The sequence below is a fragment of the Chelmon rostratus genome, chromosome 7 (assembly GCF_017976325.1).
Source record: "Chelmon rostratus isolate fCheRos1 chromosome 7, fCheRos1.pri, whole genome shotgun sequence".
Lineage (NCBI taxonomy): Eukaryota > Metazoa > Chordata > Actinopteri > Chaetodontiformes > Chaetodontidae > Chelmon > Chelmon rostratus.
Genome location: NC_055664.1, coordinates 2,926,134 through 2,953,435, shown reverse-complemented (window position 1 = coordinate 2,953,435; position 27,302 = coordinate 2,926,134). Strand labels below are relative to the sequence as shown.

At 41.5% G+C, this 27,302-nt stretch overlaps 1 protein-coding gene across 1 annotated transcript in view; it reads right to left on the bottom strand.

The window, feature by feature from the left end:
• Positions 1-1,383: 1,383 nt before the first annotated feature.
• bcas3 (BCAS3 microtubule associated cell migration factor) overlaps positions 1,384-27,302 on the bottom strand; it is a 320,907-nt gene continuing 294,988 nt past the window's right edge. The window contains exon 24 of the mRNA XM_041941180.1: positions 1,384-3,057. Coding sequence (XP_041797114.1) covers positions 2,909-3,057 — 149 coding nt within the window. The 3' untranslated portion in view covers positions 1,384-2,908. The remainder of the gene's footprint in view (positions 3,058-27,302) is intronic.

The following is a 27,302-nucleotide window of genomic DNA, read 5'->3' as shown; positions in this document are numbered from 1 at the left end:
CCAGTTTTAATAGCTTCAGTTTGTCATTGTTTCTCTTGCTGAAAATTCTCACACTGGGACTCAACACCAGTCGGATCCCTGGCACATTTCCTCACAGGGGGTTGGATGTTAGGACATGGAAACTTCAACATTTGCTCCATTTACATGTCAAGGAGTCTCTCATTCAGAGTGACTTGAATCAGTGAGCAGGGGTTTACTGTGTTCCTAGATGACTAACAGGACATGCATCTTTCTGAGTTTCTGCTGGAATACGCTGCTGTTTAAGTCCAGTATTTTAGAATTTCTTTTCAAGATGAATGCAGAGCTAACTCTGCTCTGGTTTCATCGCCATGTTTGCTTCTTAAGTCATCAAACATACGAATTCATTTTAAACTGACATGATGTGTGTCAGTCTCCAGGCTTTTAGTGTGTGGTGTCCTCAGGTAAACAAACCATATTGTTATTTATGACATATTTTTTTAAAAAAGGTTTAACAATTTGCTGTAATGATTAAGGAGATTTCATTCACATTGATAATTTGTAATTTGGGGAATATTAACAATTGTAAAATGTGTGTAATAACATTTTGGAATTAAATAAAATCACTGAAGTAAAAACTGTAGTTTTCCTCTTTTACTTGTTGCATAATAATAAAATTTCCTCTGAATGAAGTGGCAGAGCCACATCCTGCCAGCTGGACCTGTTTTCTGCTTTATTCATGAGTGAGTCTAGCATATAAACTTAAACAAACATATGTTGTATTGGATCCATTTCTTTTATGTATTCATTCTGTTGTCTAACAATGACAATAAATTCAAATGTTATAAATTACAATTTCAAATACGAGGCTGGAAATACAGGCCCCAGGAAATGCTGTTTTTAATTTAGAAAATGTTTCAGGCATTGAAGTTGCAATAAGTTATTAATTTAATTGTCTGTACAAACGCTTTCTGGCCATCTCTTCATATCTGGATACATTCTGTTGTAGCTGGGCAAGGACCCCTGTTTAATTTTATGACTAGTAGCTCATGAACACATCGATGGGATGAAATAAAGCATGCGAGGAATAATCCAACGCTAATCTAATTTAATTTGAATTAGTTCAAATGGTTTCAGTCCAATGTTTTACTTCATTAAAAAAAATCCTTGTACATGAATTTTGGGACTTGAAGTTTTGTGCTGATTAGCAGAGAAACAAACATGCCCTCTCGTTTCTCCAGTCTTTCAGAACAAAGAGCCAGAGTCGGCCATAAAAAGTCCCTTTAACAACACTTTATTGCCTGTTAAAAAATATGGTACTAATTACCACTGGTACTATGTGCTGATGGTCACCGCCGTGGTTGAAATCTGAACGGCGCAATTATGAGCAATGAGAAATAGAAAAAAAAGACAGCTTCATTTCCTTGGTTTTTATTATGCTCTTTTCTTGCATGAATGCTGGGAAAAGAAGTCAGTATTTTACAAATCTAATCTTACCATCAACAACAAGCATTTGCTCTGAGTTAAAACATCCAGATTCATGCCCTCATTCAGTGGCCGAGCAGGCCAACATGACATGCAGCCAGTCCAACAACACTCAGGCGTGTGGGATTGTTCACTACTATAATCATTTAACGAGTTTTCTAAGGTGACTCTGTAAATAGTGCATGTCAATATTTCACCAAAGATTCTGCCGAGGACAAGCTAACAGGCAAAGTGTGTCTAATAAAGAAATTTCTGATTATCAAAGTCAATCTCCTACGGGCAAAGCTAGTACATTTAAGGAAAATACATTTTTAGAGATCTACAACTAGAGGCAGAGAAAAGATTTTGGTCAAAAGTGGCTGATGTACAAAATACAGCATGACGGCTACACGTGCCTCTATTACTCCGCTCAATTAAAATTTACTCTCTGGAAAGGCCAAGCGGGGAATATATCTAAATGAGGGTAGAAACATATCTGAATTACACTGTAAACATCTAAATTACTTCAGCAACGTAGTAATAGTGTCATCTCATTACTGAATCTTTTGTCAAATGTAATTACGTGAAAATCAAAGGCATGAGAGGACCAAATTTAATCAAAAACATTTAGCAAGAGGCCACGGGAGCAGCAAACACACACACACGGAGGGAAAAGGAGCTGCTACACGTCACTGACTGGAATAAACATTTTTCCTCTGTTTGAACTCCCTTTCTTATGGCTCATTCAGACAACAGGCACACCGTAAAGCTTCAAACACACTCAGAGAATGATGGTGGGCCGAGGAAACAGCAGACATCAGCTGCAGCCGGTCTCCAACAACATCCGTGTCAACTGGCTTCTGACTAACACAACAAGGTAACAGGCGGGGTTAGGTAGATGTGCAGGGCTGATACTGGTCTGCTATAGAAATCTGACAAAACAAAGAACATCCCTTCCTGATCACAGCTGTATTAAAATACTCTGCTTTGATGAGATTGTATTTTTCTGTACTTTAGATTTCGTTAATTGCTCAGCAACACTTAACCTTCAAATAAATTAGTTTCCAAAAGCCTACAATAAATTTGCCTCTGTGTTTTCACTCTTAAATGACACAATGCAGTTTGAGGGTGAACACTAAATCATTTTCATTTTTAGAGTGATTATTATTTGAGTCATGAGAATGGCCAAATTAAAAATGACTGGAAATCTCCACAAACTACAGCCAATGACAGCCTCAGAAAAATACCCGAGAAATAAAATATTAACACTGTGTGTAGCTGGGATCACACTCATTTGTGACCAGCTGAGAGAAGAGAAAAACACAAAACACAAGGCCCAGAGAAACAGAAATCCTGGACTCGATTTGGTTTCAGTCCAACACATCAGCGTTCCAGTGTGATGCTGCGTGGACACATATGGGGGAGGCAGGCAGGTGGGGCAGGCGGGCTGGACGGCGGTGGTCGCTCCTGGACGGGAGGTGGGACTCTAGGGGAAGTTGGTGGGGAAGAGGCTGAGCGGCTGGCTCTCGTTGGTGGGCAGGGGGGAGCGGTAGCCCTCGAAGTTGCGCGGGATGCTGCCGCTGGTGGAACCCGAGCTGTTGCTGAGGGTCTCAATGCTGCCCTCCCTCTGCAGCTCTGCAGGGAGAGAGACATAGACAGAGAGAGAGAGAGAGAGAGAGAGAGAGAGAGAGAGAGAGAGAGAGAGAGAGGATGTTGAGTCAGAGCCATCAGGTGATCTGTTTTAAATCACAATGATCTGAGCTAATCAAACAACAGAACTGTGCGAGCCAAATGTCCACATGAGCGATCCGTCTTCTGACAGATACTCAGCCTCCTCATTCTGACAGAAACAAAATGCCCACATTACGAACCAGGACGTCAGACCTGAAGACTCTTTGAGCTCTAAATGAAATGTGTCTGCAGCAGGAAGCACGTCAAAACTGTGACGCAGTGAAGGTCAGCACTGAACGCTCACTCGGGTCTTATTGGGATATTCTTTGATCAATTACTTCCTGATTTTAGTCAAAACATTATAGTCTTGTATTATTTTATTTTGGCATGTTTTATTGTATGGCTGCGTGTGTTAAGAAATCACTGAACCCTGTTGTAGCAGTTTAGCTTGTTTCATTAAATGGTGGGAAAAAAGCATTTAGAAAAACACACCAAGCAAACCAAGGAAAACCTGTTTTGGTGTTGGGCTAGAGCTCAGGTATTGACACCAGTATTCCAAAGGCAGAACAAAAGCAGCCAAAGGTTTAAGAGAGCTGTCTTAAAGGATAATTTTGCTCTATTACAACTTGGATCCTATTTGTGGACACAGGTCAAGAAACATGAACAGTCATGTGATCAGGCAGGTTGTAAATAATAAGGCGGACTAATTTTGGAAGGGAATACAAAGGTGAACTGTACATCATTAATCAAACTGTAAACATCCATCATAGTTTACAGACATTTTCTTGGTTCAGCTTTGATCTACTGTGTGTTTGTGTTTCCTCTGTTCAATAGAGAATTATTGCCGACATTTCAGCTGCGCTCGTTTGCAGTCTTACCTCCAAATAAAGTGGTTTAGATAATCTGGATAAACACCTGGTTTGTTTACATGATGTCCGACTTCATCATAAGCGATGCTGACATGCTGGTCAGATCTACGCAATTAAGATCACAGTTATAATAAACCGGAATTATCCTTTAACCCACTGTTTCAGCAACACACAAACACATAAAGGCAATTTCAAACATTACATGAAATAAATGATTTGAAATTTGTAAGTGTATATGGCAGTGAAAGGACAGTATTTTAGAGCATCATTACTAGATCTAACAGACAGAGGGAGTACAAACGGAGACTCCAGGAGTTTCCCTTCTTGTTGCTTTTCTATGAATTACTCATCGGAACACTTTGAACCTGCCTCTGTGTTACAAGCAGAGGAAGTCCACATCTGTGGGATTATCACACAGCATCAGTGGACACCAGTGATTCTGCAACACAACCCAACTGGCCACTTCAGCCACTCTCTGGCTGCTTTTTTCTGACATGGCATGTTGCTCCACAGCCCTCACTGTGAACCAACCAAGCTGCTCTGGTGAGGATCTCTCCAGAAGGAACCTATTACAGTTATTACATGCTGTAAACCATATCTGTCGATATATGGACTGGATGGTATGCGCGTAAGTGGCAGCACAGTATTAAGACCGTGATGCATGTAGTGTACTGTGACGTCCAGCAGACGTCTAGCTGTATTTAATCTGCTGCCGCTGCCTGGCTGCTCTGCTGACAGTGGCCGATGCCCTGTGAATGTGCTGAAGTGGGCATCCATGACAGCGTATGACTGTCATCAACAAATTGAGAGCAGGGTTGGAAAATACATGTACATGACAACAAAAGTGCACATGGTTACTGCTACATAGAACATGCTACTGTAGGCTGCATGCAGACAAGGGGGTCCTTCACGTTTTTCAACCAATCAGCTTGTCTGACGCGCAGGTCTGCATGACCTGTTGAGTTCTGAAAGGACTTAACGTCAGCTCCTCTTATGCCCACAGCCACAGAATCCTCATTATAGCTTAATGTGCAACACACACTGGCTACGTTACATGGTGTTGCGTCATATGACACCTGTAGCACACACCTGATGTGCCACAGAAAGAAGAAGCAGGCAATGAACGGTAGTTGGAATGAGCAGATTTAGAAGGTAAATGTGATCACGTTGATGTTTTCTGGAGAACTGACACACTGCTGCTGGAAGAAAGGACAAATCCCGATGCCTCGACAAAGACCAACTGGTGAGTTTTTATGTGCATAGTGTGCTGTGAGCAATGCATTAAAAAGCTCAAGGAGCTGTGTTGGTGGGGCCGTGTTGTTTCAGGTAAGATGATGAGTTTGAGTAACAGATCCTTCAGTTCGGTGGCTTATCAGACACCAAAACACTGCACAGAGTTGTAAAAAGCTATGAGGAAATATGATGTATTGTAACTGTGGGAAGTTATCGAGGTGGTCATTATTTTATCTTCTGTCATGATGACTGTCAGCGAAAGCACTGTTTAAAAAAATATATATATATTTAAATTTTCATTTATTTAACAGACTTCACTGTATGTGAAGAGAAAATAGAGCTAAAAGTGATACATAAGATATTTTTTACAAGTCATTTTTTGGTGAATTAATTAAAAACAATCACTAATAGATCCTGACCTGCACCAACATTAAAAACTAGCATAAATTCAGTACAAACTAAAAGCTGAGATGCTCCCTGCAGCTGTGATCTGTTGTGACCTACAGTTTCTTTCTGCCACTATCAGTTTAAACCGTTTCCACTGCTGGAATTTTTACTGCGCCAGAATATCATGCAATGAATTCTTTCTGCAGGTCGAGATGATGTTGAACTCCACACTGCTGTCTGTCAAAAAAACTGCAGAACACATCAGTGACCTTGCGATGAACAGGAGGTCTAATTAGCTGAAAGTCTTTTCAAATTCATACTGCAGCGACTAAAAACCACAGCATGCGTTGAATACGTTGAGCAGATGTTCAGAAGTGAATATGGATACTGTCTTTGTCACAAAGGGGCATGCAGGAAGTGGGAGCTTCTTACTTTAGCCCAGGAAACCTAATACAAACCACACTGTTATTATCCTGGCTAACACGCAATGTGCCACTCTGCGGTATTATCCCAGCCCAGCCCGCCGCCCGCCCTCCCACCCCGTCCTGTTTAATTCCCCAACACTACACAGGGCAGAAATGCTGCAGTAATCCCAGGCAGGGGTGAGGACTGCTGCTTCACACTGCTCCGGGTTCAGATACTGTGTGGATTTATAAGGCCAATACTGATACTTTATTGGATGAACCCAGGATAACAAATATTCCTACTCTGAATGTGTCACACCTATCATATACTGAGTGTATATCTGGACATTTACTCACTTTTTTTTAATACAGCAGAGCTGAATGAGAGAGACTAAATATATCAGCTATGTGCAGACCACTGGAGCTGACTTTGGAATCCTCTGTGCAAAATACTTGGCCTGATAATCCAACATTGTGTTCCACTTTTTAGTCTGGTTAAGTTAGGACTCTTCATTTTATATTGAGGCTACAGGTTTGGTGGTGGTGGTGTGGATGGGGTAAGGCGTTATGAAATGTTGCCATAGTTGTAATGGGGTTCGAAAATTTGGAACAGACTGCACAGTGTCAGGAAATACAATGTTGATATATGCTAATATCATATTACCTTGCTGCAATTTGGCAGTGTGTATGTTTAAAGGATGTAGTAGAAGCAATACAGCCTAGACGGCCCAACATCAGCACAGAGTAGTCTGATTCTGCACTGAAATACACATTTCTGTCTCACATTGGTGTACATACAGTATCACAGCACACAGCACAGTGCTGGGGTTTATCTGTAAGAATATGGGTCATCTGTAATGATATCATTTTTCCAGCCACGGCTCCAGGCAAGCAGAGACAAGTGCTGGAGCCACTGAGACTGAAGCTCACCTCTCCACTGCAGTCCTCCTGTTCGCCAACCCCTCGCTTCAACGCCAACACGACACCCATGTGTCCTTCAGGAGCACCCAGGGGATCGAATGCTGCTGTGCCTCTTTTTACCCATTAGAAACTCCTTAGCTTTGCTCTTCCTGTCAATCAGGAAGCAGACCTGGATATATTGCCTCACTATTAACTGTGTTTCTTGTATCACAGCTTCCTTGGTTGTGACTGTAGCTGCCTGCCACTTGTCCTCTCGGCTAGCCTTTTTGCCAACCCCAGCTAGCCCAGCTGGAGCTGCACTGTTACACTGCGCTGTTATTGTAGGCGCTGTAAGCTGCTGAACACCCCAGTAAAGCCCTAAAGGCCCTTTCTAGTGCTGCCTAATCCACCTCATTGTGACGCCTACCAGCTATTCAACAAGTCTTAACCTCTCACGCCCCCGACACAATCCCCCAGCGCTCTAATGTTGGGGATCTTTTCCTCTTGGGCTGATGTCACTAGGTAAAGTAATATGGTTATTTATAAGGTGGTTTGTCCAATGTGATGTCTAGATAAAGCTGTTCTGGAGGGAGGCCAATGAAGAAATGGAAACCACTATAGGGTTTGACTGATGTGGGCTTTTGATGGATGGCTGATCTGAGCCCGCTGATAATATTTTGTGCTAATATATAGTGGCTTATCTTTAAAAATGTCATTTTCAATGTTAAAAATTATATTATTTGAAAACTGAAAGCTGATAGTAGCATCTTAAATGTGAATATTAGGATGTAGTGTGCAATGTTTCCCCCAGAGCTTTATCCTCTTCAGGGGAAACCCCCTCAAATAGCATTTTGACCATTAAAGGTCACCGAAGCTTCGACTCATGATATCGGCACGTGTGTAGCGTTATCTTGGAAGTCATTTTGTTGCTGGTGTTGACTCTGCACGGCTGCTGGAACCAGCGTTCTGGGACGACACCATTGGCCAGACTTCAAAAGAAAGTGCAAATCAACGCAAGATACAGAGTCGAAAAAGCTATCAGTAAAATAGCAGCAGATGCCACAGCTGGAGATAACGGGGGAGGTTTTTCAGGCTGGAGTTGGGTGGAGAGGGAGGGGGGGTTCTTAGCAGTGCTGAACAGGGAAGAAAATTTAGCTGTTTTTGGAGAGGCGTCCTCACACAATCCGACAGAGACACATATAACAACACAGCGGCATGTTAATACCTCATCAGCCAATCGGACATACACAGGGAATGATCAGAAATGGTTCAGTGTGCACCCTCGGCTGTGAACAGGCCTTAATCCTCTTAAACGCTCACACAAACACACACAGCTCCAGCATACACACTTTCATTTTCATACAAGTACACAGGCTAAATCTAGACTCAAATGTACAAGTACAACAAATATGTAGCTGCAACTGAAAAACTTGCGATATAGAACACACTGTGATCATTTTAGAATTAAACGTATCCCTAATCTTAAAGGAAAAGCCCTTCTTATTACAACTTGTCCTATTTTCATTTTCATTTTCTCCATCATTCCCATTAGTTTGAATACTCACCAAAGCCATTATAGTGGTCATGGAACATGGTGTGATCACTAAAACTGAAATTATTAATATTTTCAGGAAAATGCTAAATGACAATAGGTTGTATGAAACTGGAATCTCCCTTTAACCATCCAATTAAGGCACATATTGAGAGCAACTTAAATGATCATTTAACAGTCACCTAAAAATAACAACAGTCTTGATGAATTTTCATTGACCTTCAAATCAGTAAATCTTAACAGTCCATGAAAACTAAGCAAACTAAATCTATTGACGAAGACCATGAGACCATGTTGAAAGCCTCAGAAAAAGCTTGAGCGGACCTTGAGTTACATTCATTTATTTAATTTTAGCATAAAACAATCTTAAGCATGGACCTTAACCCCCGACCTAACTGTAATGTATATTTTAATCTGTAACTAATTTGTTTTGTCTTTCACACACACACACACACACACACACACACACACACATAGCTACATATACAGAGAACTTCCTGTGGTCCTGACTGGCAGTGTGTCGGTTTGTGTCATGTGCATGTTGTGGTGAGACGAGACTCACCACTGAGAGGAAGGGATCAAAGAGAATACAAAGGAGCTCTTAATCAGAGGGTCTGTGCCAGCCAGGCTGGTAGAGTCCCATCCATCGCTCTATCCATCCCCTCTCTCTCTTTCCATCTCTGTCCCTCTCTACGCCTGAAAGGCTGGGATGGGGGCAGTAACCCATAGCGATAGTATACTTATCCCAGCTGATTGTTTTTGTGTTTTAACTTTAATCTCACTGTTGGCCCCAGCTGGCTCTGATTAGTGCTCTCACGTCACATTCCAACCCCCAACAGTCTCACACACACACTTACACAGAGGTGCATAGAAACAGTTGCCTATGTGGAAAGTGATTCACATACATATTGGTGTTGGACCAAATGTGAGTTCCTTCCGGCTGGTACCAGTATTTTTTAAAATCAAACCACCAACAGGCAGGTCATATGTTGATTTAGTCACTGCTATTAAATCACTACAAAGTTTTGACCTTCATAATGAACAAAAAAATAAATAGAAAATGAACTAAAATCTTAAGGATTATACAACATCAATTTGGTCAAAGTTTTTGTCCAAAGCAATTTACATTTTTTCCCAGACATATGTGGCAGCAATTTAGGGTTTAGTGTTCAGTAATCCTAAACGGTAATTTGGTTCATGGCTAGCAAAAGCAATTCTCCTATTTTTAAGTGTACATAAATACGATTGATGGCGTATTGGTGGGCATGTAAAATATTCTATACCTTGAAACTGCATATGTAGTCTGATTGACTACACTGTCTCTTGATTTAATCTTGTCTTTTTACATAACCAATACAAAGAGGGCAATAAATGTCAGGTGCCATTGTATGGCTTTAACTTCCTTTTGAACTTCTGCAGTGAAACTTTTATTCACGGGTTTGTCTGTACCTGTTTGTCTCTACCTGTGGGGTCGGAATGGGCTCACTCCCCCAACACCTGTTAGACCATCTTGTCCCTCAGACTACACCCTTCGCTGGTTTATGAGAGAAACTCCATTCCAGAAGGGAGTTATGTCGTCCGTTTGTAACTCTTGCTTGGTCGCTCTCAGCCCAGAGGATGGCCATGAAAGATGATCATCGTCTCATTAGGAGAGAGGGCAATGAGTTTGGTCAGGTCTGAAAGCAGCATTACTGAAGCTGGCTAACTTCCTTCAGGAATGCCTGCATCCAGCCCCCCTTCAGATTTGAAACACCACAGGCACACATAGGGTAACTCAAACACCAAGAAGAAAAGGGAGTGTGACAAACCTTTGGATCTTAAAGTGGACACAATGCCCTCTGAGTTTGTTTAGATTGAGGTCCTTCTTAATTTACAGTTTGGCAGCCCTGCCGCTGCTGCTCTCACTGTGGTCTCAGAGCTGCCACTCCAGGTTTATGATGAGAGTGATGTCCTTGCTACTTTACCCTCTGTTGCTAGCCAACATGATGAAGATGCACAAATATTGCTGCCTCAGGCAGATTGTTTTTACTGACAAGATAACACAAGAACAGGAGGAACTTGAGAGGGAGTTCCCCCTCCCCTCTGTCACAGGTTTGCGCAGGTCAGGAGCAGATTGGCTGAAGGATTTTGAGGTTGGTCTTTCCACAGTTGGAGGAGTTAATGCCTCGACACAGCACACACACACACACACACAACCTGCCTTTTGGACACTAGGGATAGGGCCCCCACACATGGGGCTCTTACCAACTCCCTGCAACACCTCAGCTGCTGGTGCCATCAACTCTTTCCAAGGTATACACCATCAAATATGTAGAAAGTTCAATTGGAGAGGTTCTACTCAACTTATTTTCTTGTTCAAAGAGGGTTGGTTGCTTTGAAATGTCATTCAACTAGGACTGTCTCTACATCTTGGGCTGCCTTGAAGGGTGTTCCACTGAGTTACATTTGTGCTGCAGCTACTTGGGCTTCTCCCTGTACTTTTGCCCATTTCTACAAAGTAAACATGGCCGCCCCTCATTTTGTGGAGAGAGCAGTCTTGTCTCATCCTTCAGTCGGCAACTAAGGCTTGTGAGGGCAGATTCCATGTGATCTTGTTGGCATGTGTCATCCAGGTATTATACATTGTCTCTGGCATTCAGGCAGAATGAAACAGAATGACAGTTATGAAAGTAACTGAGGTTCTATGAATCCTGGATGACCGCCAGAGTTCCTTGTCATTTGGAGACTTAACAAGAAGATTCTGTAGAAGATGACTGCTGGGTGCCCCTTTATCAGGTTGCGTGCATCACCCAGGCCACATGTGTGACCTTACTGGTATTATATCTCAACCTCCTGGGCATGGGCACGATGCATATCCAGTTATTACATAATGTCTCCGGCGGTCATACCCAGAATTCATAGAACCTCTGTTACAGACGTAACTCTCGTTTAATCCAGAGTGATGATGTTTCCACTTGCCTTTTATGGCCTCTACTGTACCTACAGGGATGATCACAGCTGTAGCCAGGATTTCAGAAACACTGAGGTCACGAGTCCTCTTCCTCCAGGTCATTAAACTCTCATATTACCATTTACATACTTTTTTCCTCAATTTGGTTGACATGCACGAAGTGAAATACCTACAGCTGCCTCTCCCCAATATTGCCTATTCTACCTCAATCCCAAGGTGGAAGGGCAAGATTTACTGTATTAAGGAAATTATGACTAATGAGTTTAACAGGAACTGATGACAAAACCAGTGGTTATGCTGTAGAAAACAGCATGATCAAGTTCGATCTTTGTGGGGCTCTAAGGGAAATGAACACCAAGAACTACTTCTCCTCCTTACAATTTTCTGAATATCTACAAGCACAATGTCACACAATAGCATCGTTTTACCAGCGTCAGTCATCAATAGCACTGGCATGTTAAAATTTAAGACACTGGGTTCAACCGATATATATAAAATACCATTCATAATAAGGAATTACAGATGTTTTACACGTCAGCATCACTATGTGAGCCCTTGCCCTGCACAATCCTTAGAAAGCTGTTCAGTTGGACGACTGAGCCCACATTAGTGGGAAAGCTCATTAACATCTACTGGAGATCATCCTGATGGACTGTGAAAAGCCAGGCTTAATACACCCTCCTGTGTAAAGGACAGTGCACATTAATGTGGCTGGAGATACACACACCACATACAGTATATCAGGATAGATGGCATATACAGGGCTCAAATGGAGCCACGTGCTGGATGCTGAAATCTCTCTCACTTTATGCACTGCTGGAACGCTCAGGACCGGCCTGTGGCCAAGCTTGCTGAATTGCTCATTTTTGTATCCATTCAGGAAACAACAGGAAACATTTTGATAAAGGCACTGGTGTTAAGGCTACTTAATGCTGCAGTCCTGAAATCATCAGCATCTTGTCTGATGAACCCATAGTTTATATGTTTTTCCCGACTAATCAGAGAAGCAAACAGCTGCTTAAAGCACATTTAAAAACACACTTACACACAACAGCATCCAGCCCACATACTGACAAGTCCACCGAGAATGCATGTCGGCCTCACGCTTGAACTCCACAGGGTAAACCACAGCCAGCAGTTAGTCTCATAAATCATGATAGTCAACAGGTTGCGTGATTAAGGAACAAATGAAGAAAGTAAATGATTCATGGGGCTAATTCAGGCCCTTGAGTGGGGACTTTCTCTTCGTCTTCTCTGATCATATATTCTAAGCTACACCATCTCCATATACGTACACAGCTGACCACAACTTTCCCAGCGGCTGCTCATTAGAGTGTGTTATAAGGGGTGCCAACAACGGGCTGGGACACTCCTGACACTCTATGTGGGCCGCTTTGAATTAGGCCTCTAATGAAAACCTAGTGGTGACCCAGGATTTGACTGGCTACTTATTCAGAGCAGACTGACAGCCGCCTTACCACTGGACACAGTATGGAACTGCTTTTATAGGCAGACTGCTGACTTAGACATGGGCCAAGAGAGAACAACAACACGCCCAGACTGGTCCATGAAATGAGTAACACAAACAGCAAATATGGAAAAGAATGTTGTATTGAGTTTGTTCAGCTGAGTTTGTACACATACAACTAACTGCAAATAATTCAATTACAGGGGAGATCATCTGAGAACTTTCTGAATGCAAAGTCATATACAGTTAAAGGAAAGCTATGATTTGCTTCACGTTGGGTTTTAAACCTGTAGCTCAAGCCATAAGTTCAATCTATTATGTACATTGTAGTCTCTAAAGCCGTTGCTTAGATCTTAGAGTTGCTTGACCCACAAGCAGTCAGATGATCAGACAAGTTTTTAAAAAACCTCCATGTTTACCGAAAGTATTAAGAAGAGAAACTATGATAGAGATAGATCAGATAGAACATAGGTCAGAGGATTAGTAACTATTCTTTCTGCTTGTTACGTCACTGGTCTCATCACTTTGAAACAACTATCAATCACAGTGACGCAAGACGACAGCAGCTCAACAAATGAAGAAAGGGCTTCTCTGATATTGTTGTGTGGACGGTGCGGAGCGGCGTCATGTGAACACACAGCACCACCGCAATATGTCGCCAAAGACAGATGGTTTTTTAAATAGTTAATAGGTACTATGGTGATAGAAATGAAGAATAAAAGTTGACAGAAGGAATACAGAGTTATAACGGACCCACCTGATGTGTGTAGAGGTGTTTGTGGCTATTTTGTAGCAGCCTGGTCACTTGCACACGACATCTAACGTATGTAAACATGGTGGATGGTCGTGTGTAATGACGCTGCACTCTGACACGGCACTTCTCAAATTGGATGATGCAGATTTATCAACAGATGTGTCCTGCTGCTTCTGATGGCTGCAGGGCTTTAATGAACTGAGGGAGAAACTTTTTATTCAGCAAAAGGCAGCTGTGGACAGCAGATACTGTAAGAATGATTTATATCAACTTATAGATAAATGCAGACTGCTTTATTACCATCTCTGCTTTAAACGCACATTATTTTTCCATGCTCATTTCTGTGCAATGAGGGATTATTAGACATTATGAGTGTGCTCACTTTCGGTTTTACCTCTGGTAGCAAACCTGGCTAAAAATGCTGATGTACCATCGTCTCATCACTCATGCTTGTTGCCCCATTGAATCTCTTTTTTTGGCAATGATGCCACAAGATTGCAGCAATTACTGTGATGAGTAGACCTGGCAAGAATGTAATTCTTGGTTACTGAATAACTATTATTATTATTAAAATATGTTTTTTGACATATGAGTTAATCCAAAAGTAACAGCATTCATTTTAAAGATCTACAGTATATTCCATTTTGAGGCCTGGTTCAGATGCAGCTCTTGTACTGATGCTATCATGGAGGCCTATACATCTGCAGGTCAAGAGCCAAGTGCAGGGTGTACAGCATGCACAGACCGGTGGCAAGTCAAATGAAAACCCTGAACAAATGAATGGAGGAACATAACAAATACAGATGCTCCCAGACAGGTCACAGGGCTCGTTGAATGGTTTGATGTACCAAGAGCGAAAATGTTGTGAATCATATGCCACGGTTTTCACAGTCACCAGATCGCAACTCAACCCATCCCACAGCTTTGGGAGGTTCTGGAGCAATGTGTTCATCATGACCATCATCAAAGCACCAAATGTGGGAATGTTTTATGGAAAAATGGTGTTCATCCCTCCAGTAGGCCCAGAGACTTGAAGAGCTTGTGCTAAACAACACTGAAACACCTTACTATGATAGTTTATGTTGTTTAATTCCTCTAATTCGTCACCCATATGTATCTAGTTTCAAACAGTAGCTAATTCTGTTATTACTGTTGATGCAGGGTGAGGTTTGTGGACATTCAATCTCTTTTTTACAAGTATCAAAACATTTCTTGTGGCTCACATAAGCACTTTAAAAAGATATCAACAGTAAGCACGTTTAAATAGTTCTACTTGTGTAAGCACTTCATGAGCAAACCGCCGATGGTAGAGAACAGATCCCACCCACAACATTGACATATCCCAACCTGAACACACGAGCACACAAACACATGCACACACTCACATACATATGGTTTGATATCCTTTGACAGGCATGTTGGGAGACCCTTGTCAATGGGTTTAGACAGGAGGGCTGGTCTCAGCTGAAAGAGGTTGCTGGTGTTGGTGTCCGCCGAGGAAACTGATGGACAGCACAGCGTCAGGAGACTGTCGCTCATCATCACATCACATATCTGACCAGCCCCACAACCACGCTAAGGTAAGGGCCAGATAAGGCTGCGTGTGTGTGTGTGTGTGTTAACCAGTGTCCCCAATGGCAATTTTTTTTTTGTTTTTGTTTTTATTCATTTAGTTTTTCCATCAGGTTTTTTTTTTTCTAACAATGCTATTCGGCACAAAAACAACTTGATTAGGTTAAGAAAAAGACAATGGTTTGGATTAAGATATAAATATATATTACTTTCAAACTGTGTTTACATAGCATTTCATCCTCTAACAATGCCTACCTGCAGCAGTGTGTGCAAACCACCATAGCTTCCTAGTAATCTTTTAATGTAGTGCTGATTTCAGCATAGACAAATCTTATACAAGGCACTGAATTGATGCAGCATATGCCACTGTCATATTTACCAGTGTCAATGCAGATGTGCAAGTCTCTAGAAAAGCAACCTTTTTTTCGCCGGCTTGTCACATCCCAGCTACTGTACCTGCACTAGTTCTTCTGTTTGACCATGCACTTGACCAGTTGAAATTACACAGCATGGCTGGTACGTGTTGAACTTAGCACAGGAGGCTTTTAGTAAGGATTTTGACGTTGGTTCCTCATCGTTAAGTCCTCTGACCTGGCTGTATACATCAGAAATCTGACATTGAATGGGCATCGTTTCTATGTCTGATAGTGTTCATTCTGCAAAACTACAGAAATGGTGTAAACAGCTGTGTATGCACCAGTTACATCAGAGTTACATGACTGAATTTTGGTCAGTTCTGGTTGTTTTCAAATGTGCTATATAAACAAACTTGACTTAACTTGACTTGAATCTGTTAAAAGGGGCCTGATTTGTCTGTCTAAATGTAGTCACCATAGTAATACACAGGCATCACACACACACATTTACACACAAACGCACACACGGTATCTGCAATGCTTTTTTTCTTGGAGCAGTGTGAAACCAGATCAGCGGCAAATGAAAGCAAACTCATGTAGGACTACAGAGCTGGTAAGAACAAGAACAAGCCTCCATTAGGCACAACACCAATGTACTATTGGTACTTGTGTACAGGTTGACCCTGAGAGACACACAAATACATACTGTACACACACAGACACACACAGCCAGCAAAGCAGTCAGCAAAAGGTCAAAAGGGAAAAAGTTCAGCAGGTCTGCATAAAGGAGAGGAGTCCTTTGAAAAGCTGGATACAAAGAGTTGCCTCCATTACATATGGATTGCCTTTGTATACAGCAGAAAAGCTGTTTTTGAAAGGGACAAGTCTATCATGCTTGGGTTTGAATAAATAGTAAGTTCACGGTTGGGTAAAAACCCCCATCAGCTTTTAACCTGGGGTTTGACCTTTAAGAAGCATGATTTCCTTTATCTGCCTTAATAGGAAGCAAATGCACTTTTTTAAACAGGTTAGAGATGGGTCAAGAGAGCAGAGGTTGAAAAGTTTGCATTCAAAAACAGCAGACAAACGTGAACAGTCTGCAAGGATGCACACACACAAGGTCTGACATGAACACTCACCAATCCACCAAATGCAAATAAAAATTCATTGCTGAGGTTGTTGCCATCAAGATACTAGATAATAGGCTATTAGTTTGCAGTGATATAAACAAGAAGAGCAGGTGAAGCAGTGTGCAAAATTGGTGGGGGTCACATCCCAAATTACCTCCCAGGACCCCTTGAAGACTTGGGCAGTCTCCAAAATTACATTTTGCATTTATTAATGCTGTAAAGTTTCTTTGCATCAAGCAGCAGTACAAAAGAAAACGAGACTGAGCAGGCAGCTAATGCACAGCACATCTTGCAGGTGTGTGCATGTAATTCTAATGCTGCTAGTTGTGCAAGCTATGGTTGATTAACATATTTAAACTTGCATTTACGCTACTCTGCAACATATTTGAACAGCCTCATTCCAAGGTAAAAGTTCTTAAAAAAACAAAGTAGCTGCACTCTGCAAATGTTTAGCTGTCAGATAATTTCAGAAAAGCTCTTTTTTTGCAACATATAACATATATGTTGCAAAATTAAGTTTAATTGCGTGGTGTTGTCGTATGGCTCCATAGGTACCTGCAGATAGACTGCATTTTTGTTTTACGTAGCTTTACTAACATTTATAAAACATTATAATTCTATACTTTAGAAATCTGAAAAATACAATCTCTAATGTTAATACTGGATCTAGAAACCAATGTGTATTGTAGATGTATCTTATGCATACCAGTGAAATGACATTTGAGAGATTTACTTCCTTTACTTTTATTAATATACAAAGTTACTAATATTTGGCTCATGCTAACAGGAAACAGGAAAACACAGGATACAAGGAAAGGCAAAGGCAATGTCAATTCAAAACTGTGAAATTTCTACCATGATAGAGCTGTTAATGCACGGAGAGGAACTGAATAATGTTGGATATCAGTGGAGTCTCAGAAGGATCTGATTGTTTTACATGTTGGGGAATTGAGCTTAGACTACGTTTTGGCTTTCTTTATATATATATATGTATATATATATATATATATATATATATATATGTATATATATATATATACGTACATATATATATATATATATATATATATACATATATATATATATACGTACATATATACACGTATATATGTATATACGTATATATATACGTATATATATATGTGTATATACGTATATATATATATATATATATATATATAGAAAAAAATCTGTTTTTTCAAAGCACAGAAGGCAGTCACTGATGCACTAAGCTGGGCTGCAGGCTTCCCAGAGTGGTAGAGATGCATACCATGTAAACGTGGTGTTGCCAGTTTGATTCTAGCCTGGAATCATTGTTGCATGACATGATGCCTGTACGTGGTTTGAGCTTATTAGTTCATGTGGCAAAAATGTAATGCCTGCTGTGCAGGAAGATAAAATTATATCTTACATCAAACTAGTGTGTTTTACTGTCACCTTCAGGTCACTTTCTTCAGTGTCATTTACATTATTTTACATTGTAATCAAAGCAAGTTCAGCGGAATTCAACAAGAACCTATGAAACGAGTCACCTAAACTATCAACATTGTTTAAGGCCAAGTGACTGGATGAGCATCAGTCTCATTTATAGTCCAACTCTCCCTCCACTGATGGTAGGAATTTATTGTTATCTCTGAAATCTTGCCACTTCAGGGATCCTACTGATGTTTTGCGTGATCTACCCAAATTTAAACAACATACAACAACATAAGATTTAAATGTTACAATCACAAGCAGCCGCGGGATATTTTGGGATTGTTTATCCCATGATATGGTGCATTCATGTACTGTGGGAGCTTCTGACCTCCAACTGCATAACAGTAGCATTTTCAGCGACAGAAGATACCAAACTCACATGAACCGCTCCAAAATGTTCATGATGGCTTCATTTCTAGATGAGATTTTCTGAGAGCTGAGCTCATAAATGGAATGCTGTCCATCTATCTATCTATAGACAGCCACATGGACCAGACTTGGAAAGTTAGTCAGAGGAGTTAAAGGAGAAGGTTTTGGTCCAAAAGTGCTTTTCTCTCAAATGCTTCTGTCATTTCAGAACTTGTCTACTGACTTGTCTCCTGCTTCGTTCATAAATAATACCTATAACATAATGGAATGTGATCATTTTCAAATCCCTTTTGACATATCTTCAATTGAAAACAGCACAAAGACAATATATTTAATGTTTGACCTCATCAGATTCATTGATTTCTGTAAATATCTGCTTATTCTGAATTTGATGCAGCAACACGTTTCAACAAAAACACCTGTTTGGAACATTCCACAGGTGAACAGGTTGATTGCTAACAGGTGATAGCATCATGATTGGCTATGAAAGGAGCATCCTAAAAAGGCTCATTCACAAGCAAGCATGGAGCTACTTTGTGAATACATGATTGTGTAAAGGATGTTACTACATGAGCTCAGGAACACTTCATAAAACTACAGTCAGTAAACACAGTTTTATTAGCTAAGTTTTATGCAGCGTCCCAACATTTTTGGAATCATTTGTACTGTCTGTGTACATGTATTGTATATGTACTGTACCCATATACAGCACATGCACACAGACATCTTGGTTGGACATTCTGTTGACAGGAAGTTCCAGTGTTGTGGAAAGCTGGCCTAGCTCAGCTCAGCTCAGCTGCCTCTCCATTATGTATCCTATCACTTATTCATGCCACCATATTTTATTGATTCACACACACCCGCATGCAGGGTCATGTTAGGAGAGATTGTGTGTGTGTAATATTTGTGTATACATGAGAGTCAGTGTGACGGGGTGTGAGCAGAATGTGTATGTACATGTGCGTTGAGTGTATGCACTCACCAAAACACATTATCTGTGAAAAGTGTGACTGTGCGTGTGAATACAAACACTCTGCCCACGCTGTATGTGTTATCTGAGTTTTCTACCATCAGATAAAATTATATGTTGCAGTCTGTGCAATCTGTCCCTAATACAGTTTGCTGGATTAGATCCAAACTGATTAATAGAACAATTACACAAAATTCAGTTTTTCCTAAAAATGCTTCCACTCTGATTTCATATTAGGGATCAGGCTGACATCACTTCAGTTAATCATGATGCTTTTTGTTTGATGTTTTTTTGTTATATGCTCAAGTATTATGAGACAATAAAATTGAACGTCTCCTTCCAAAATAAATTCCTAGTTGCTGCAGTGATGATTGTGGCTCTGGGATGTTTTAACTTAACTTGAATTATACGTATGCAACACAGCAGAATCACTGTAGTTGTCCCATCATAGATAGATAAATCCTGTTTCCACACATTTTCATTATGGGTTCTATTTAGTCCTTGATATACTCCAAAGCAAATGTAAACACCAGAGGCTCTGCTCTGGCCGGACACTGAGGTGTTCCACACATGCAGTAGTTGTGCTTGTAGGCACAGACAGTACTGATGGTGTCGCTCAGACTCACCCTCATGGCCACAGAAAGTACAATTTGGGTTTAATTTGTTTAATCTCATCTCCTTTGCATTTTGTATTCAGATGGTAGAACTATGTTTGTGAGGTGCATCCCTGCCTCCCTGATCTCGCTGCAAGACCTCTGTGTGTTCTGCATGTCTTTGTAGTCTCAAAGCCATGAATTGTACAAATGAGGATGACTTTGCACAGTTTTGGACAGTCTCGCCTTTAAAGATACAATGTGTAAGAATTGGCAATAGGAGGCATCATGGTCATCAAGAGCCATCAAGAGGAACCGTTAAATGCTGCTTGCTATACTCTTTGCCGTCGCTATCTTTGGCTGCAGCTACAAGCTGCCGTTTGCTCGTTAGCTCAGTTAGCCGTGGAGCTAGTAAACACAGCTGGATCAAGAAGGAACACAGCCTCCAAGTCTGAAGGAGGCCAGTCTGACAACAGAGAAAATGGTACCGAGGTGATTTACAGCCACTCTGACCGGGACTCTGACTACAGGGATGATGAAGACTCGGCAGGGCCGGACAGGAGGGCGATAAGAGGAAGATCACTCGTCACCAGCGTGGAAAAGCAGCGTATAGAGCCAGAATATTTTCACATCTATCTCAAAGAGCCAAGCCAGAGGGGCTGATTGTTGTAACAGTGGAGAGACAAGATGGTTTTGGTGAGTTTTAATTTGTTTCTGTCGAGTCTGATTGAAGTGTGCTTTATGATGAGTTCACCTAGCAATTCAGCTCATCTTAGTTTGGTAAAATAAAGATACTTGAATTCTGAAGGTGTACGGTTGCATTTTTGTTTAAAAATGAGAACAGATGTAAGAATATTTCCTTTCTTGGTTCTTGCGGTACAACAACCATAAGTCTCTGTCACAAGAGCAAACACTGGTTTCAGCCAGAAGGTATTCAAGACAATACCTGGCTCATGTTCAACAAAAGCTCTTGGGTCAAACACAATCTCCTGCCTCTGATTTACATTTAAAATCCACTGGATAGCGTCACACTTAATTGGCATTTGAAAGGAAACAGGATGAAGAACTAGAACCTTTGAGCAATAAGCTAACGATTGCAATAATGCAGTTCTGGTGCAACAATGCAATGTGAAGCTCATGGTGTGTTTCGTAACTTTCCACCACACAGTCCAAACTCCAAACCACTCAAATATCACGCGATGGAATTCACCAGTATCAGCTGGAGTGACAGTCTGGAGAAAATGGCCTGGATGCAGTTTGAGTGACGGGTCACAGATCACGGCAAGTTCATCTCTCTGGCCAGCGGAGTGACAGAAGCAGCAGCGACAACAAGTGTTTTGCTGCGTGCCGCCGCTGCCGACAGTGGTGGAGCAGATTGGGTGAAGTGGATCGCCCTCAGCCACGAGTCCATTTCTGATGCTCTGCACAAAGTGTGTCTCCAGCCCTCTTGTTTGACCGAGCCAAAACAGACGCGGGATGAGGACTTTAAAAAGCGCTTCCCACCACTCTCACAATCTCTCTCTTTCTCTTTCTCGCCCTAATTCTCTCCCTCTCTCTGCCCTGGCTCGCCCTCCTTTTCTGTGAACCCTTCCAGCCTTGTGTATGTGTGTGTGTCTCCCTTGAGCGAGCTGTTAAGTGCAGTCTCCAAAAAACTCCACAAAAGCCCATTTGCAGTCAGCTAGAGTCCCCCCCCCCCCCCCGCCCCACACACACACACACAACATTCACACAAGTGCAGAGAGACACTAACACGCATAGACACTTATACACACAAGTACATTCACAGACCAAGATCATCACACATGTAGACACACACTGTCTTACACTTGCACACACGCACACTTTTTACACTTCCCTCTGGGCAAACGAGGCAGAGTGGCAGAGGCGAGGCTGGGATAAATGATACAATGATATCCAGGCCTGACTTGTCAGTGGAGTTGAGGGAGAGGATGAGGAGGAGGAGGATGAAGAGGAGGAGGGGCGAGCAATGGCAGCTCTGAATACAGGAATTATTCTTCATCGTCTCACACTGTCGCTGCACATTATGCTCAAACTCTCGCCTGGCAAAGTGGAGAGAGAGAGAGAGAGAGAGAGAGGGAGAGAGAGAGAGAGAGAGAGAGGGTGGAGGGGAGGAGAGTGGGGGTGGGGGGCAGCTATAATGACCACACTCTGCTTTCACACTCACCGTCTCTTCTCTCAGCACCATACTCTCCGGCCCCAGCCAGCCTCACATTCTCTTTTCTGTTCTTTCACTCGGTCCCTGACGTCTTTTTTCCCCCCTCTCTTCCTCCCTGCGTTTGTTCTTTCTGTCTGTCACGGCAGCGCTGAGTAGCTTTCAGGGAGAGAGTGCACTCATTTGCTCTCTCTCGCGCTTTCTTCACTCTCTTTGGTTAAAGCGAGGGGACAACATGGCCCTCTGGGCATGTCACAAAATGATTAACTAATAGTTTTGAGTTAGTCAAGTATCCAAATGGTGTGCGTGTGTGTAGTTCGCGTGAGTACTTCAGCCTGTACATTAGGCCGGCTATTGAGATCATAGTCACAATTATGCTATGTACAATATACATCCAGTTGTACACACATGGAAGCCGCAAGAAAGCCGGTAGCCATAGACTGGCCATATTTATGGCAATTGAAATGTTAGACAGTGAATGACATCAATGGATGGTTGGAGTCACATTTTGAGAAGGCATGTCTGATTCATTATATATCCAGCCAGCTTTCTGGACAGACTGCGAGGACTTGGAGTTCATGACAAATCAGACTGGCATGTTGAAAACCTAAACTATTACGTTCAGTTCACTTGGGGAAACCAAAAGCAGACACATTCAGCTCTCAGATGTATTTTCCTTGTCTTCCTCTGGCCACCATTTCTCATTGATGTCCTGTAATTCATGTCTATCAGTAGACCACAGCAGCTCAGTGAAATTACGATGGAGCTGTGGCCAAGTTCATATCAACTCACAGGCGACAGATTAAAGGAGATACCTGTATGAATGGGATAATGGGAAACATCCAATCAAATCACATGTTTGCAAGTCACATGCCATGGCTTTCACAAGCACCAGATCTCGACCCAACTGAACGCGAGTGGGAAATTTTCAATCAGCGCTCTCCACCATCATCATCAAAACACCAAATGAGGGAATATCTTCAGAAGGAATGCTGTTCATCCCTCCGGCGTGTTCCACACATTGACGAGAATCCGTGATGGAGAGCACTGAAGCTGTTCCAGAGGGTTGTGGTGGACAGCCTACTCAGACGCTTCACGTTGGCTTTTCCTATCATTTGTCAGCCCCCTGTGTTTCATTGGAGCTTCAGCCATGACATATGTTTCAACTGTGGCTCCTATGAAATGTTGATATTGTTTCTGCAAGACGTTTGTTGTTGTTTGTTTGCCTACAATATCAGCTCTTGGCAACTGAAGCATGATTAGTGTTCTAAGAGTCAGATGTTTAGACAACTCAAAGCACTTTGTTAAAGTTCCAGAAACATGGTGCTTTTTTGGCAGGATTTAGAAAAAGCAAACATTAACTTGTGTTTTGCCAGGGTGCAGGATCTGAAAGTCTCTGGTGTCTTTGTTCGTCCAACCATCCACTACGACCTATTCTGAAGAACTGCTGTGCAGTACAGGAACGCACACTAATACTGACAGTGAGCGTAATCCGGGCTGCAATTACTTTTCCTCCAAAATCTATGTCACAAAGCCCATTAGTAGTATAGAAACGTATGCTGAAGCGTGTAGGGTGGGAATGTGGGGCAAATCAACTAAACAGACTAAAGACTAAACAACTGGGACACATACGGAGACAGAAAAACTGCAACCTCGTCTTAAATTACCTGAGCTTTTGATGAAGTGCAAGCAAATATTATGCACAAAAACCCAGATATCACATCAGCTCTTGAAGCAACACCTTCTTAACATACAGCACAGGCTTCAACAACAGGCTGCCCAAATAAAGTCTGAAAAAAACACCTAAAGTCTCATCATGTTAACTGTAAGTTGTTTGCATGATTACAGTTTGTTATGAGCAACATGCATGTAAACCTTATAAAGGTTTGCATGCATGTTGCTCTTGTTGGTATATGTGGTCAGGTGCGTATGTGTAGAACTGAAGCCAGCAGACGTCTGGACTTATTGATCGGAAAAGAAGGACCTCCACGTCTGTACACCACCGCCAGCCCTCCGTCCGTCCCTGTGCGTTGTTGCTCTTATGATGGGTATCAGTGTATTAAAACAAGGCTGAATAGCAAACCAGCAACCAGTCAGTCGGCAGGATAATGGCCTTGCTTTGTGTGAATGGGGTAGGCAGCCAATTCAAATACAGGATGTATTGTACAACTATTAAATCACACAGCTGTCTGAACAGGCGTGCAGTCTACTTTCCATGTTTCCTTAATAGACCAATTAATGAGGTTTCTACGGAAAGATTTATGTCATAGCAAAACTTAAAGAGGCTATTCAATTTTATATAAGAGCAAAAATGTTTTTTTCACACAGCTTGTTTGTATGGCTTCAGGCTTCAGGAGCGCTCATAGACACAAATCATCTACTTTATTGTAAATTGACAAGAGAAGCTAGACACAAGCATAATTCTAGCTATTGTAAGATTGTCTGAATGATCATGGCATCAATGATCAGACTAAGTCTGCTCAGCTCGATATAAGAATTTCATTTGACAAAAGAACATTATCTATTGGTTGAACTTTATCCATCTTACTTTGAACAATATGAATGGCTTTCTGTCTCAGCAGTGCGTAAAACAAATAGATAGATTTCGATCTATGGACTATGTCTTACTGAGATTCATACAGTACATTAAGTATTTTGTGATGATGCCACCATAACTTATACTTCTGTTAGTGTTTTCTATTTTTTCCATAAATTATGTTATTAGGGATAATCCCTACACCACAGTGACAGGAATATAAATATACATATATATTTGTATCGTGAATACAAATAGAGAAGAGAATACTTGATTTTGATTGGCTGGAAGATCTTCCAATAACCACATGAGTCTGGTGTAGTGTTGTCAACAATCTAATCTAAATTAATAGTCAAGGCTAGAGGACTTTTAGGCTTTGGGGTTTTCCTACTTGTTGAAGAAGAGTAATGCTCATTTCAGAGAAAGTCGTTGCCAACATAAAGTCTACATTTTAATTGTGTATTCCCCCGAAGGGTGTTGTGAAATATAATGCACTTTGCTTTGCACTGGGGGATGATTAGTCTGTGTCATACATTATTTTGTATGTTGGCTGTAAATATCTGTGTGACATTACTGTAAGGCAAAGCAGTTGCTGTGAAAAGGACGTGGCTGATGGTTGGATGAACAAAGCACAGGACTTCAACACTTCCACATTCCACCTATTGCTAGGCTTAGGCTGGCCTGATGTGCAAGGCCTTGATCACTGTGTACAAAGCACATGCTTAGTCTAGTACATGTTCAATTGTATGTCATAATTTCATAGAATGCAGTTAGACCTGCTGTAAGATTAAAACACAAAAAGGTGAAAATGGGTGCATGTCATGCTCTATTTTCATACTTCCCAGTGTATGTACCGCGAGTCCACAATATGGACCTTACAACAGCATCATGCATACATAAAGCAGAATGATGCACAGCTTAAAAAGCATTGTCCACGACCTAAACAGAATTACAAACACAGATGGAATATGAGGAGGGAAATTCTCCAGGTTGATCTGAAGATAAGGCCCAAATCTGGACATGCAACAGAAAAATAATGAGTAGATGAACCAATTACTGCCCACAGGGACTAATAACTAAAGCAATTATGGTGCTTTAGAAATGAGTAACAGTAATGAGTAATGTATTGCATATTTCCAGTCAGGAGCTCAACACCGGTTAGATGCATACGGTAGATTACAGGCTCTTAGCAGTTGCCAGTGGCATTAAAACAATAAAGCATTATATTTGATAGGTTATGGCAATATACAGTGCACATTCATCAAATGGAAAAAGAACACTTGGTTCAAATGGAAAAATAGCATGCTATTAAAGCACAATGCTGTCTCGGGTAATATTGATTAGTAAATGGGGTGAGAGAGATAAGCAACATCGTGCCGTTCCTTTAAAATTTACATTTTACACCAAGTGCAAAACTAACATGTTGACATATGTTTACAAGTATGCATACATGTGTGCACACAGTTCTGAGAGAGGAAACTGTCAATCTGCAGCGAGAAATTACACCAACAGATCAAGATTTTCTCTTGCAGACTTTATCCTTTATACACTTTGCACACACACACACACACGCACAGCAGCATATGGACCAAGAGCTAATGTTTTCTCTTGAAGTGATAACATCAGAAATGACGTGGAACCCTCCCAAAGACTACATACAGTATGCCACCAAGCCAGAAGCCTAAAGTCAAGGCTCCAACAGCAAATTATAATTATTAAGTCAGGGTGACTGTTTGGACCACTGTGTGCTAGCTCATAAATAATAACATTTTAAGGGGTAGTGCAGGCCAGTCACATGGTTACAGCTAGACAAACACACACACACACACACACACACACACACACACACACACACACAGTATGTATTTAGTATATATTCAAGCACATGTAGATATTAGGTAGTTGATAGAAACACATATCCATCCACACATGCGTAACACAAAAGCAAATAATTGCAAACACTTGTACATACACACACACACACACACACACACAAGCATAGACCCTGCACGCATATCCTGCTAACACGTGTATGTGGAGGGTATGGCTAATAAAATACAGGCCCACACATGCACTGACACACTTGCATATACTGTGCATTTTGTGCTTATATGCACACGCACACACACACACACACAAGTGTACATTTGCACACATGTACATAACCCCCCCCCCCGCGCCCCCCCACACGCATGCAAGTGCAAAGTATGTGTGTGTATGTGCTTCAGACACAAAGGCATTCACATCCATCCACAGACACATACATGCATACAGCACAAAAATGTATAAAAAATGGTGGAATTAATAAAACCAACACATGCACACACACTCTTGTACACACATGCATGCACACACAGGGGGGAATGATCTCAGCCTTTTGGTGCTGGTACTCCATGAAATATTTGTCTTGAGTTGATCATTGAGAGAGCCAGCTAAGTTCTGTGCTGTTTCACTCTTCTTTTTCTTCTTCTTCTTTGTCTTTGTCTCCTCTTTCTTCTTCTTCTTACTATCATTATT